The 14,168-nt window shown below is 41.4% G+C and overlaps 1 protein-coding gene across 1 annotated transcript; it reads right to left on the reverse strand.

Moving 5' to 3' along the window:
- Positions 1 to 568: 568 nt before the first annotated feature.
- nr6a1a (nuclear receptor subfamily 6, group A, member 1a) lies at positions 569 to 13,903 on the reverse strand. Its single transcript, XM_062544042.1, has 9 exons — positions 13,888 to 13,903; positions 5,656 to 5,886; positions 5,147 to 5,202; positions 3,852 to 4,021; positions 3,343 to 3,552; positions 2,837 to 3,091; positions 1,073 to 1,194; positions 804 to 956; positions 569 to 711 (listed from the first exon to the last, which is right to left on the reverse strand). The coding sequence occupies exons 1-9, from the start codon at positions 13,901 to 13,903 to the stop codon at positions 569 to 571; spliced, it is 1,356 nt and encodes a 451-aa protein (XP_062400026.1).
- Between the last annotated feature and the right edge of the window lie 265 nt (positions 13,904 to 14,168).

A 14,168-nucleotide genomic window follows, 5' to 3' on the forward strand; every position in this document is an offset into this window, starting at 1 on the left:
GGAGAAAGCAATACAGTATCTACAAGTCTGTCCGACCGTTGATGTAACCATTCAGGCAGTTACTCAGAGGCACTACAGATGGCTGAAAAGGCGCTAAATCCTCTAGTTTGTGGGGTTAATGTGGGGTTGTTCTGAATAGACTGGGGAGCATTTCATTACACGCACAGAGAGAAGGTACCTGAATAAGAGTAGAATCACATTCCTGAGGTAGTATTTCAATAAATCAAAAATATAATTTCACATACAGCACTGTCAAAAACTAGCTCTACCGATGGCAACACCGACACATTTTACAATTGAATACACGCTTGTAAACTCCGAAGAAATATGATTTTTTTTTTTTTTGTGCATTTGTTTTTTAACAGAAGCATTTGCACAATGTGGATCAGTATACATTCAGCTCTGTCAGGTAATAAATATATAAAGAAACAAAAGTAACATATAGCTGCTTTACACATTCATTGGATGTCATCGCCCCCCCACCACGACCCTTTTCCGCTCACTGTCTCCCCAGAGGTAGGCCTTCTCCCCGCCTTTGTGCTGATCGAGGACGTGTCATGGCGGGCCCTCAGTTGGCAGGGGCAGTGCCCTTGGGAGGACATGGGGAGGCTCCCGTGTTGCGGTATGTGCCATTCAGGCTGGACTTACAGGAGTGCAAGACTGCTTTGAACAGCAAGGGCAGCTGCTCCAGGGGAACGTTTACTAACTTCCCTGAAACACATTTGGTTTGGTTTGGTTTAAGTCGTGTCTTGGTTATAGTGCTGTTGGCGAATGAAAGCGAGTGTGTTTTAAAGGTGACTTACCTGCAATGCAACGAATCTCCGGCAAACACATCATGATCTCTGGGAAGCGTTTTGGCTGGTGCGGGTACTTGCATTCGGTGTAGTCCTGGCAGACATACCAGTACCGTTTATTCAGCTGCTCCAGCTGGGAAACACTGGTGACACCACGGATATCTGCAAGTGAAAGAATTATTGAAAGCAATAGTATGACAACATCGTTGCAGTTTTTTGTAATTTCATTTGTAATTATGTTGAATAGACAGGCTTCAAAGGTTGCTGGGGCTGGGTACCTTGGTTGAGGAAGTTGATGGCTTTCATGCAGGCATATTCTTCGTTGCTGACCTTCAGTTGGTGGAACTTGCGGAAAAGATATATAAGCTTCTCCATAACTTCCATTCCATCCTCGCTGAACCTAGATAGATTAGGCTAGATTTGTGAAACTGTTTGATCTACGATACACTTAGTCAGAAGCTACATAGAAGTTATAGCATTGATAAGAGTAGAATAGAATAGAATATATACTTTTTTGATCCCGTGAGGGAAATTCGTTTCTCTGCACTTAACCCAATTTAACCGAATTAGTGAACACACACAGCACACAGTGAACACACAGTGAGGTGAATCACACTAACCCAGAGCAGTGAGCTGCCTGCCCAACCAGCGGCGCTCGGGCAGCAGTGAGGGGTTAGGTGCCTTGCTCAAGGGCACTTTAGCCGGGTACTGGTCAGGGATCGAACCGGCAACCCTCCAGTTACAAGCCCCAAGCCCTAACCAGTAGGCCACGGCTGCTCCCCCCAAAGTGATCAATCACCACCTGTTGTTTACTCATTACTTATGCTGAAATATAACTGGAAGTAGTATTTGTTTCTCTGTTAGTGTATCTTGCTATCACTTCTTATCACTCATCACTGTTAGACTGACTGATTTACCAACATCTAAATCAGGGCAAAATTCAACTGCACATCCATGTGGAGATTAAAGTGAGAATCTGTAAGAGGACAGATTTATACCAGTGCTAATTTACACTCCACTGTGTCCCTTTTCCTAGATCTCTGGTCTGTGATGGACCTGTATTTCAGAATGTCCCAACATCTGTCTTAGTCTATAGGATGTTATTCTATACAATTTCTTATATTAATATACAGTGTGTAACATTAATTTACCGTAGTACTGCATTTTCCACATGATAAGAAATGGTTAGATTTACATTTGTTGTTTAAATACAATGGCCACATTCTTGTTTCTAACTGTATTATTGAAGTGCCTCTGATGGAACAGAGTTGTAGTTATTAAAACCTGCTTGAAGTTCCATTCAGTGGAGACCAGCCCAGTCTGCAGGTTTTTATCACACACTGTGACATATTTACAACTTAATACTGCGCCTCTCTTACAGTGGGCGTCAGACATAACAACCATTTTAGGTTCTCCCTGTCTATGTATGTCAGGATTACTCCCGCACATCCTGCAAACCTTCCCTCTAAATAAGAAGGATGAAAGGATCCATTTGAACATCTGTTTTTCTCCAGAAACATAAGGACCAAATGTGCCAACTAAGCAGCCTGTCTATACTCCTTAAGTCTTAAAAAAGGATGGAAATTGGGTCACTTAAAGATGCTCTAAGTCTTGTTAGGTATTAAAACGATCAGGCGGGATGCGTTTTTTGCAATGAGGTGCCAAACATTTTTTTCATGTTGTTTCGTATTGGCAGTAAGCGTTTTGCACACTGCTTGTGCACCTCACATTTTGTAAGCAGCTAAGCGTCTGATCGCCCTGTCTGATCGCACCCGTACACGGTGTCTGAGCTAAAACATTTTTCTCACATATACAGCAAACATTTTCTCATGATCCACAAGCTGCCTGTCCTTTGAAAACACTGTAAAAAAAAAACTCAGTCCAAAAACAGCAATAAAAACAGCCTGGTCCAGCCTGCACCATGAAGCATAAACTGTTCCAGCCAATCAATTGCACCCCCCCCCCCCCCCATGTGCTAATGCAACCCCAAATAATCATGTTATCATGATGAATTAGACGGTTTCACCCCTGTGTAAACTCACCCCTGAAGTTCCTCATCCGTTGGCGTGTACTTGGTGGTGACGTCGGCCAGGTCTTTCAGCACCTGTGCGCTGTAGATGGTCAGGCAAGCCAGCAGGATGAGCTCCTGCCAGGTGGAGCTGAGCAGGCACGTGTAGTCCTCGATGGTGAGCTCGCAGAAGAATGGGAGCTTTTTAATCCATGCGATTTGCCTGAAGAGCAGCTCGTCTGCCAGGCGGCACAGCAGGGCAAACAGCTCTACCTGGGTCACCCTGTACCTGGGGGGACAGTGGCTGTAGACATTATTTTTTCGTGTATTGAATATATGAGAGTTGTTTATTTCAAGTCATTTTCTATTCTGCAATCGTGGACCTCTACTGTATGTCTCATCATGTAGCTCAATAATTGAGGCGGATTGCAATTTTCAGTTGCTTTGAAATGCTGGAGTGGAAAGTAATTCTATGACCTTGTAATTGAGAACTCAAACAAAGTGTATTTCCAAAATGCATGTACAATTTAGAGCTCTTACCCTTCCTCGATGAGCATGGGTGTTCCCAGTGGGGCTAGCTCCTCCGCAGCCACCAGCTGGGTGATGAGGGTGTGGGATTGTGGATAGAGGCTGCGTGGTTGTGTGGCATAGCTGAATAGATGCGGAAGGAACTGGTAGTGTGTGGTCATGGCGCTGCCGATGTACTGGTCCCGTAGTGCAGTGGTGTAGCCATTCATCTCCACCGAGCGACTGCAGGGGTATGACAAGGCGAAATATGACCTTTGAACTTTGACTGTGATAACAGCAAGCAACAGTGGACATCGTATGTCTCTTTGAATGGCTATGCCGTTAGAGGTGAAACAAACAAGCATTTTTCTAATTCCTGTTAACTATAGCAAAGTTTGACTGTGGAGACCTGCACTTGAAACAGTCGTTTACATTTCAACAGATACTGTAATATGAATCATCCTGAGACATTTAGAGCATTTCATGTCCTTGCAGTATAGTGTTCTATGTAGTTACGAAAAGATCGAAAGGGCAAAACCTACATGGACGATAAAGTGGAAGCTGGAGATGGTTGGTTGCCTTCGGAAACACCATTGCCAGGGGAACTGTGGTCACTGCTGTCGCCATTGTTGCTCCAAGTGTGGTCTGGCATGTTGGCTTCCTCCTTGAACTCCTGCCCTGACATGATCCTCTCTATCTCCTCATCAGTTATCTGGTTGGGGGATGGGGAGCAAATGTGAGAGAGTGGAACCATCAGACAACCATATTTAGAGATTCAAACCAATATCTCTAGTTAGGTTTACACATTTTTATGTAGCCCAAGTCAGTGAGAACTGCCATTCAAGAGACAATGTTTTGAGAGTTACGGTTCATGCTTAGAATTTGGCTTTTCTATTTTAGTTGACACATTTCGACATGCAAGATTGTCAGAAAGTCTATTTTTTCCCTCTCTGTCTTGCCGAACTGAATTGAAATTACAGCTCGATGGATTCTGTTCTGGGCTTTCACAGGGCACAACAAGAGGTAGTATGGTCTTTGTACGAGGATTGATTAGGGAGAGCAGAAGGACACACGTACGTATGTACGTACGCACACACACACACACACACACACACACACACACACACACACACACACACACACGCACACGCACACGCACACACACACACACACACACACACATAGAGAGAGAGAGAGCGAAAGAGAGAGAGGCAGACTCACATGCACACACACACACACACACACTCACACACTCACACACACACACACACACACACACACACACACACACACACACTTCAAGGACATTACCCCAAACTGCTCCTAAGCCCAACCCAAACACCCACACACATAGACACAGACACCTGTACCCAAACAGTGAAAGATAGGATAAGCCTTCCAAGGTCAAATGTGTCTAAATTACAAATATGTACACATGAGCTGTGCAGAAAATGTGCAACCTAGACAGAGAACGTCAACTAAAGTATCTGAGGAATATTATCACTGTGCTCAGTCTGCACAAATTCTTCAGGATATACAGTATGCTCGTCAGAGAGCCAGACATACAGAACATATGCGCTCAATGGTGTTTTTTGCCCCCAATGGCACCTTCCAGGCAGCACAGCCTAAAAGGCACTACCTTAACCCTATTCCTAACCCTAACCCGCCCAACCCTCATCCTACCCCTAAACTGAGGGGAGTAGTGCCTTGAAGGCAGCGCTGCCTGGAAGGCACCATTGAGGGCAAATAATACTAAAAACCAACATATGCCCTAAATAGACTACACAATGGCTTGGCTATTATGATTAGAGACACCCTGATTCCTGTCAGGTCTTACCTGCACAGGCCCAATGCTTTTGTTCCTCCCTCCTGGCATGCCATCCTCCCTGATTGCTGTGCAGCAAAGACAAAAATATGATCAGCAAGTTTCACAAAAATCCATGTGCACATATGATATTGCTATAGTTTTGACATTGTAAGGAAAGAATACTGTGAAAGAATACACTCAACAGCTGAACGGATCTTGACAGTGAGGGTTTTTTTGGGGGGGAGAGGGGGTCTGGAAAAATTCTGCAACTAGTCATACACTACTATTGCCACTAGAGGGTGCAATGTGTCAACCAAAGCTCAGTGTTTTTCCCAATTTGCCTGAATTATATTCTAGTTTCATCTCTCAATACTACAGATTATAGAAACGAGAGAAGATCATCCAAAAGCAACACATCATTTGAAACCCTGTAACCAAGAGGATCTAGGATACAAATTTGTTTAATCAGTGCATGCATTTTATTTCATTTTGTCACTAGAATTCTTCTCAAACTCTCAAGGCTCACAGATCAGCCTCACCTTTGCGGTTCATGCCCATCTGCAGGCACTTGAGCAGTCGGCAGTACTGGCAGCGGTTCCGCTGCTTGCGCGACATCTCGCAGTTCTTGTCGCGGCTGCAGCGGTAGACGCGCTTGTTGCAGATGCTGCGCTTGAAGAAGCCCTTGCAGCCCTCGCACGAGATGATGCCATAGTGCAGTCCAGTGGCGCGGTCGCCACAGATGAGGCAGGAACGCTGGTCAGCCTGATCATCTGAGGGAGAAGAGAGGAGGGGAAATTGCATCAGTATCTAGGGAACTATTGCCAACGATATCTTTGTGTTCCTATTGATTTTAGCTGTCAGCAGTCGCAGTGACATTCACTTTTTTTCAACAAAGTCAAGGAACAAGAGATAACATATCATATTCAGAATACCAGCTGTAAAACAGGCAGTATGAATTATAGATAGACCAAGACAGGCCGAGGGAGGGGGGCTAGTGTGTGTGTGAGAGTGACAGAGAGGGAGAGAGATACACATATACAAGTCACTTAACTAAGAGATAACTACAATGGAAGTTGTAGTTATGATATTATCAACACCAAGAGCTAAACTAACTAAAATATTATAAATTTTTGTAAAAACCTTAAATATGGCTTTTATCTTATATCTTTAGCATAATATGTCAACAGGAAAACAGTCATTGTTCTCACTTGATTGAAATGTTAAATGTCTCCACATCTGTGAGCATTGATCAAAAAATATTCTATATAGAATATTCTACATATTCGGTTGGAATTTGTATTTTGAAATGTGTTGATTGTACGTAGCTATAGCATTGACCCCCACAACCGAACTTCCCTGTGTCTTATAAAGGACCTTGCTTAGACAGTTTCTTGAATTTCCCCTTCGGGATCAATAAAGTATCTATCTATCTATCTATCTAGTTTGATGATACCTTGAAATCATGTTCATGGTTTTATTTCATACAAGAGATCAAATGAAATCGGTATTAGTGAGCTAGCTACCTAAAAGGTATGCAAAACCTGGCAAAACACCCAGAGCCTTAATTGTCACTACTAATGTGCTAACTGGTGTCATTTGGTGATACCTTTAGCAATGTCATGCTGTGAAAGGATTCATTAGAACTCAGAACGGCATAGTGCATATCTTGGACGACTGGTGGGAATGACGTGTTTATTTGTAATTCACATGACTTGAAATTTGATTTGAAAATGGTACCGTAGACTTGTTTCCTGACCATTTTTTTAGGCCTGAATATATGTTTTTGCATAAAGATTACTACCAACAGTCACATATTTTTAGTTTGAGACAGTTGAACGTGCAGTTAACTCATTAGGACAGGCGTTCCTTTGATGAAATGATCAATAAATAATATGTTTATGGAGTATTAGTGGAATCTTGCCATGAAGTGCCAGTACCTGAATGTTGATTAATTGTTCTTCTATCTCAATCCCTTAATTGTAAGTGTGATTCACTCAGTGATTGCCTACCACACTGTACTTGCCCAACTTGCTTATCATTTAACAAAGTGTCATAAAACGTAATCAGTGCACCAAGATTAAAGGGCCGTCCACACCAGGAGCAGCTAGCTATAACGATAATGCAAACACGTATTGCTCTGGCTTATATGAGTTACAATGTCCACACATAACATGAAGAACGATGCTATTGTGGATCACTTTTGGTGATTTTGAGAACAATAGAAAGCTTACACCCAATCAGAATCCTTCATATTTTAGCAATCACATTCATCAACACCGGGAGAAACTTTCCCTATCAGTGTGGAGACTTTTCTCGTTGTAGTTACGGTTATCTTTATGCTCTCATTCCTGGTGTGAATGGCCCTTAAATGCCAAAAATGAAAATGTAGATCTATGATCTATTTACATCATTCTTCATTCAGATTCCATAAAAGTGTGGCTGCTGTATTAATTATCAATTGAAAAAACGTCATAAAGTGAAACTGTGCCCCCATCCCCATTTTTGTTAAATCACTTTTTAAAATCATTAAGGGATTTTCAAGAGATAGTTATCTCTCACCTGCATTTATCTTGAATCATTCACAGAGCACTATCTACAAGCCAAAGATCAGTTGGGTTCCCAATGCTTGAAAGTTGAAACAGGAGGTGGTTAACTGATATAAAGACGTGGGAAACAAAAGTTCTGAATTTGGGCTCAAAGTCGCTGGCAGAGACAGAGCCTTGCCTCTCATAGATGTGCTAAATACAGAGGAGTATTACCATCTAAATAACATTGGCTTTGAATTCCTTGGGGTCATACTGTAGTATCACAATGGTACTTTGAATGACAATAGGATTGAAGTTTCACCATAAATTGGTGGTTCTGTTGAATGATGGAGAATAGCTTTTTGTCAAGGTTACCGTGGGACCTAATCTCATGGCTATGCCTTTTAATTTACCTTTTGTTGAAGAGGGATTTTAAAGAGTGATTAAGTAGTGATAGTGATTGGGCAATGTAACGTTATAAAAGATAAATACATGCAAAGAATATGACTATTATTTAGTAGCAGTAGGCCTACACTGCATAGGTCTGTGAAACAATGTGACGTTACATGCCTTTGTGTAGATTTCTCACTTTGCTGGGTTTCGTTTGTAATGTATAAAATCACTGGTGGATATTATATAGCATATTGTTGAAGGGTGTGAGGACATGGCAAACAACAATTTGGGGTCACATTTAGACTTTTCAAACCTTACAAAGTAGTCCCCTGCCAACAGCTACAATTCAGATTAAATAAAATGCAGACACACTGAGCACCAAAATGTTACGGATGAGATAACAGATTCCTTCCTGTTTGCTTTGCCATTTGTCTGTCAGCTCACAACACATGTTGAAATTCAGAGGATTTAAAACTCTTATTAACTGTGCCATGTGAAATGGCAGACTTCCTTCAATGAGAAAACATTTCAACGAAAGTCAGCTTCCTTTATTCACACCATAGCTTCCTTGATTAGCCAAATTTGCCACCCTCTCTTTCAAGTGCATGGCCACCATATAAGACCCTGATTCACACCTTCACACACTTGATCTCAATGTGTCACCTCATTCACCACTCCTGTCTCCTCCTGCCCTGTAAATGCTACAGCTTGACAACAGTTGCCAAGTCTATTACAGTAATCACTGGATGAGGGTTACACTAAAAAACAACCTGGGGAAATAGGAGAAAAATTGAGCTACTTTAAATCAAGCTAAAACAACAACAGTAAGGCTTTACTGGATCTAGACATTGTTTACAACAGTACATTAGGTGCAAATGCATACGCCTATTATGTCAAATGCATACATTATATGTTAATTATAACTCTTTTTTAGGAGAGAAAGGAGCCTATGAGAGTCAGCCCTAATCTTATTAATTTACCCTCTCCCAGGACAGACAAACTACTGCCCCTTCCCAGTCCTTGGGCAACACCCTTTGGGCATATTCAAGCCTGATACATGTTACTTCAGTAGCAGGATTTGGTTCATTCCAAAGCTCAACATTTTCAGGAAATGCAAATCCAATAGGACCTGTCTGACAAGAATAGCTCCTTTCCACCCAGTATAACACAATAAACAAGTCTTTAGTATCACCCCAACTGTAATTACTAAGTATGCATTATCTGGACATTCCTTTCCTCAGCCAAGCCCCTGAATGTTAACCGATCTACCTTCCCTAGTGTGTTGTTAGTAACAGAAACAATTCACTCTTGGTCACCCACCCCCGCCATGTATGAACACATTCGACTTAATCTACACTGTTATCTCACTCTTGTCGTCTCTGTCCTTTAACTTAACCAAATGCTCAGCTTTGCTGAGTGTGTAAGTAACTTCAACTTCACCTCTCGTGGAGATAAGTGTTGGCTGACTGGGCAGAAAGTTTGAAGTTTTTTGCAGCCTGACTAAACCAAACTGGCCTGCTTGGTGGAGGATGGGTTTGAAGACAGTTGGTCGAGAGGAGCAGTGTGCTGAGGAGGCTTTGTCTTACGTTTCCATTACAATCAAGCCAGCTGAGAGGGCCACAAGGGGGAGGGGGGGAGGAGGGGGGGCTGCTGTACTTTTCCGCTATTGCTTCCACCGCTATCCCCCTGCTTTTCTCATCTCTGTGGACATTCCTCTTATTTTTTCCCTCTACCCACGCCCTCCTTTGAGAGTATTTACTCTCCCTTGCACACACACACACACACACACACATACTCGCTCACTCTCATTCTTGGTAATGATATCTACTTTCGCTAGCTCTTGTCCGGATATATGTTTAATTACTAAATTGATTGTGCTATTGGGAAGGACCAGCTCTTAGTTTGCTGTATATATATTTCCGCCATTTTCCACTGTCATCAATCCCCTGCTGAGGACAGTGTTATGTTAATTGTATGTTTTCCATACATTTGCAGATTTCAGCTATATTGACAGTGTGCCTCTCTTACTGGTAAAATAATGATGGATCTGTCCCCTCTCCCCAAGGTTCCTCTCTATTATTTCGAAAGCGGATAGCTAATGCTGAAGTACCCACAAAAGTGAGAATTATCAGCCTTTAATTATGCATAATGTTAATGGTAATTTTGTGAGTATTGCACACATATTACGCATTAGCACGCTTTGAAATTAAAAACAGGTTAGAAATACACAATTCTTTTGTTATCAGCTTTTTCAAACAGACAATATAGTAGTATTTGTGTATCTCTACTTTGACTGCAATGTTCAAATTAGTCTTTGATGACACTTGCATTTTCCCTGTTTTTCTTTTTTTGCTTCCTGACCCTGTTTCCCTGGGTGTTGTCATGTTCATGGTAACATCTACCAACACTTGTAATACATAATAAGCCATGTCCTTTTGTTTATCTGTATGCAATAGCAGCCAAACATTAGACACAAGTCAGTTGCAAATGAAACACTAGGCCAGCTTTACTTGTCTCCATAACAACTATGATTTTATAGGACTATTGACCCACTCAAAGCAGACCTATTGTTTAGCTGCCATTAGCGGCAACAATCTGATCAAATCAATAAAAGATAAGCAATCACCATTGATACATCAAAATATGTACAAACACGATGTGTGACCTATTGATTCTCTCATCCAAAATGAATGACCATCTGCAATGTGCTCTTCCTGTTGCAAGTTTCCTATCATATGTCTTGATGAGCGCTTGACAAATAGCAGACGATTGCCATGCAACAACTGCTATAAATCAACACTGATGCTTTTTAATTCTAGACAATGTTGAATGTGTTTTCCCCAAACAATCAATAATCTGCTCCGCATCAGTAATAATCACATGAAGCTAGAGCAACTATCAAAATTAGCCTAATGTATATTGCTTTTTTCCCCCATAGTAAATTTAAGTTGTATAACTAATTATTCAGGTACAGGGATTTGTCATCCAGATACAGGAACATGGCATACTTTCTAAAAAGCAACTCAAAATCATTGTACAATGTTTGTATATAGTTTTCTCATTTATAAATGTCTACTCAAAATCCTTGTGTAATGTTTTATAGTTTCTAGATACAGAACCATGTAGCATGCAAACACCACATCACATATGAACAGTTTGGGTCTAAATCATTTATAGGCTATTTGTCTCTGTATTTTTGTCCTGGTAGAAGTAGAAGCTCTAGGTTACAATGTTTTATTCTTACATTTGTTTATGTGGTTACACATGGGTGTTAGAAATACAATGAAACAATAAAATAAAATCAACATCTGTGTATTTAGTACACTACTTTTTGGCAGGGGTGTCTCAGTTTAAAATCAGACATTTTGATGATATGCATTGGCTGCCATTGACGTCACTATATCTGTGTATGTAAATAGAGGTAGCTGGGGCACCCACGTAATTGATAGAATAGTCAAGCAGCAACTAAGAGGTTGAATAAGACTTCACAAAGAATCAATCAAACTTGACACAGCCAAAATAAATCCTGTCTTTGAAGTGCTATCAAATGTTTTTTTTTTTTTTACATTTGTGTTTACCAAGACCTTCTGTCTGTGGGCTCTAGGCATCACCAGGGGGCATCACAAAAGCCAACATGTGAGAATTGAGGATTTAACTCATTTGACACACTGTGCACAGTTTCGACCATTACGGAGAAAATTGGAGTAAAGGGTCCTTCGTGTCCATTATAAACAAGCTTAGGGCACGACTAAATTTAGCCAGCATTATGGAACCTTGAGTCCCTGACCTCCTCTAGTGCTATTGATCTTCACACAGCTTTAACCCCCATCCCCCGCCACCACACACGCACACACACACACACAAACACACACACACAAACAAAACACATCCCACCCCTGCCACATCGCACCCTCCCCCGCCTATTCGAGAATGCCAAAGAGAAGGGACTTCCTGCTCGGGAGAGTGACGAGTTGAGGGGAACAGCAGAAAGGGAATGCTGAATGCCCTGACGGAGATAAACTTCCCCCCGCCCCGAAACAAAAACACTGCCATGGCCAGCCGCTCAATAGGATTATCATGGAGGTGGAGCCCGGTACAGTAACCTTTTCAGGATTTCTCAATCAGTCACCTTCAATCCTCTACAGAGCAACAATGGCATTTTCACCCCTTCCCACTGGGTCAAATTCAGTCTGTCTCACAATGCAATGGCATCTTTACAGATGTTACATTCGCAGCTCAATTCAGCAACAGCAGACAATGCTACTTTCACAGTATCACTGCCATCTTGGGCAGCATTACTGAAGCTTATAACATACTCTCTTTGACCCTCCCCTGATCAGATGCATGGTGTAATTACCAAATCATAAAGTCACTCTTAAACACAGATAAACATATACAGTATTATTGTTTTTTCAACAATGTAACATTCTCTCAAGAGCATCACAAATGTGTGTATGTGTTGAATACAGTCCCTTGAAGTTCAACACATTAAACCCAGCAACTGCCATTGATCAACACATTTTTGCATTGAAATGCATCTGTACTGCATCTACATCTAGAATTATTTTGGAAATGTATCAAGGTATGTTGATACATTTATATAAACACTGAACAGCTCAGATACTTCCCTGAGAAATTAAATGATTTTACAGTACCTACAGAACCACTTTTCTGTCAAACTGTTTCTTCTGTTATATCTCACAGCAACCTGTGTGACTACCTGAAGTTGTCATATAGACATGTATCAAGAGTTTACTAAACAGGTTTAATGAAATTAAACTGATGTCTTATATGTGGTACTATTGCAAGATTTATATTTAAAACGTCATGTAAAATATTGTTTTTGTGTTACTAAAGAAAATAAGTATTAGACACATTGGTTGAACTCTAGTTTTTGGGGCAAAGTAGTGTACAGAATCAGAAGTTCAACACTGGTCAACTTGCTTGGGAGATTGAGATACAATGCTGAGTCTGAGCTACAGTGGCACCAGAGGGGGTTGGCCAGGCCAACTGGTCAGATCTTAACCAGATCTGGTCAGTTGAACTGGCCAGATCCTATTGACCCCTTGTATCACATGAACCATCCAGCTTTGCCAGCCCAGCACACAAAACCTTTTCCAGATGGGCCAGAGAGCCACATACCTCAGGTCAGCCACTAACTCACCAAACCAAACAAAGCTAATAAACCCTTCCATGGTGTTTTTTTCCACATTACATTATACAGTTACATGTGCATGATTGCAGTTTTACATTTGATTAAGCATAGGCTACCATTATTATTATGAAGACAAAATGTGCCCCAATTTACGTAGTTCATAAAAAAGGATATAGGTAAATTACATTGAAATCCAGGCATGGTCAGTGCACATATGTTTTAAATATTTGAAAATAGATATGCATAATCAACATGATACTGTTATCATTACAACAGTACAGTTGCACCCCATTCATAAGAAATGCATTTTAAAGCCTTCTCTTATTTAATGAATACCTCCTAGGTTTTTTTTTTTCAACTGTAAACAATCAAGGAATCTAATATCCTAATATTATTCTCCAACATTTGTTCACACAGAAACATGCTCTTCTACAATAAGCACATACGCACAGAACATTCAGTATCAACTCTATGAAAATGCAATCAATTCTAAGTCTTAACCTGTTTTACAGATATACTCATAGACATAAGACTTTTTTTTTCAAGATCTGTATCTTAAACCTGTATGTGTGTTAGCATTAGCCAGGGCTCCCAGCTGCCAATGGCGTAAAAAAAAAGGATCAAAACAGCTCATCATCATCTGCTGACATGTCTCCCACTCAATTTCCCCGTCACATCCTCATCCCCACATTTCTTACCTTCCCATGCATCCATTTCATGCTTCTCCCAGTCTGCCAGGCAGACATTCACTCGAGTATTCTCCTCAGGAAGAGCTTAGGCCTCATGACTCTCTTCTGCTTCCCTCTCCCAGCCTGCATGCAGTCTTCCCCCTCTCCACCTCCAGTGCCTGGCTCTCACTGAGCTTCCTCTCCCTCAGCCCTGCTGCTGGTCAGTTTACAGCCTGGTCACATGACCGTAGAGTTCAAGCCCTGGGGTCACGCTTGGCTCGAGGTCCAATGGCAGTGAAGGAGGGGTGGGG

The sequence above is a fragment of the Sardina pilchardus genome, chromosome 8 (genome assembly GCF_963854185.1).
Source record: "Sardina pilchardus chromosome 8, fSarPil1.1, whole genome shotgun sequence".
NCBI classification, from domain to species: Eukaryota; Metazoa; Chordata; class Actinopteri; order Clupeiformes; family Clupeidae; genus Sardina; species Sardina pilchardus.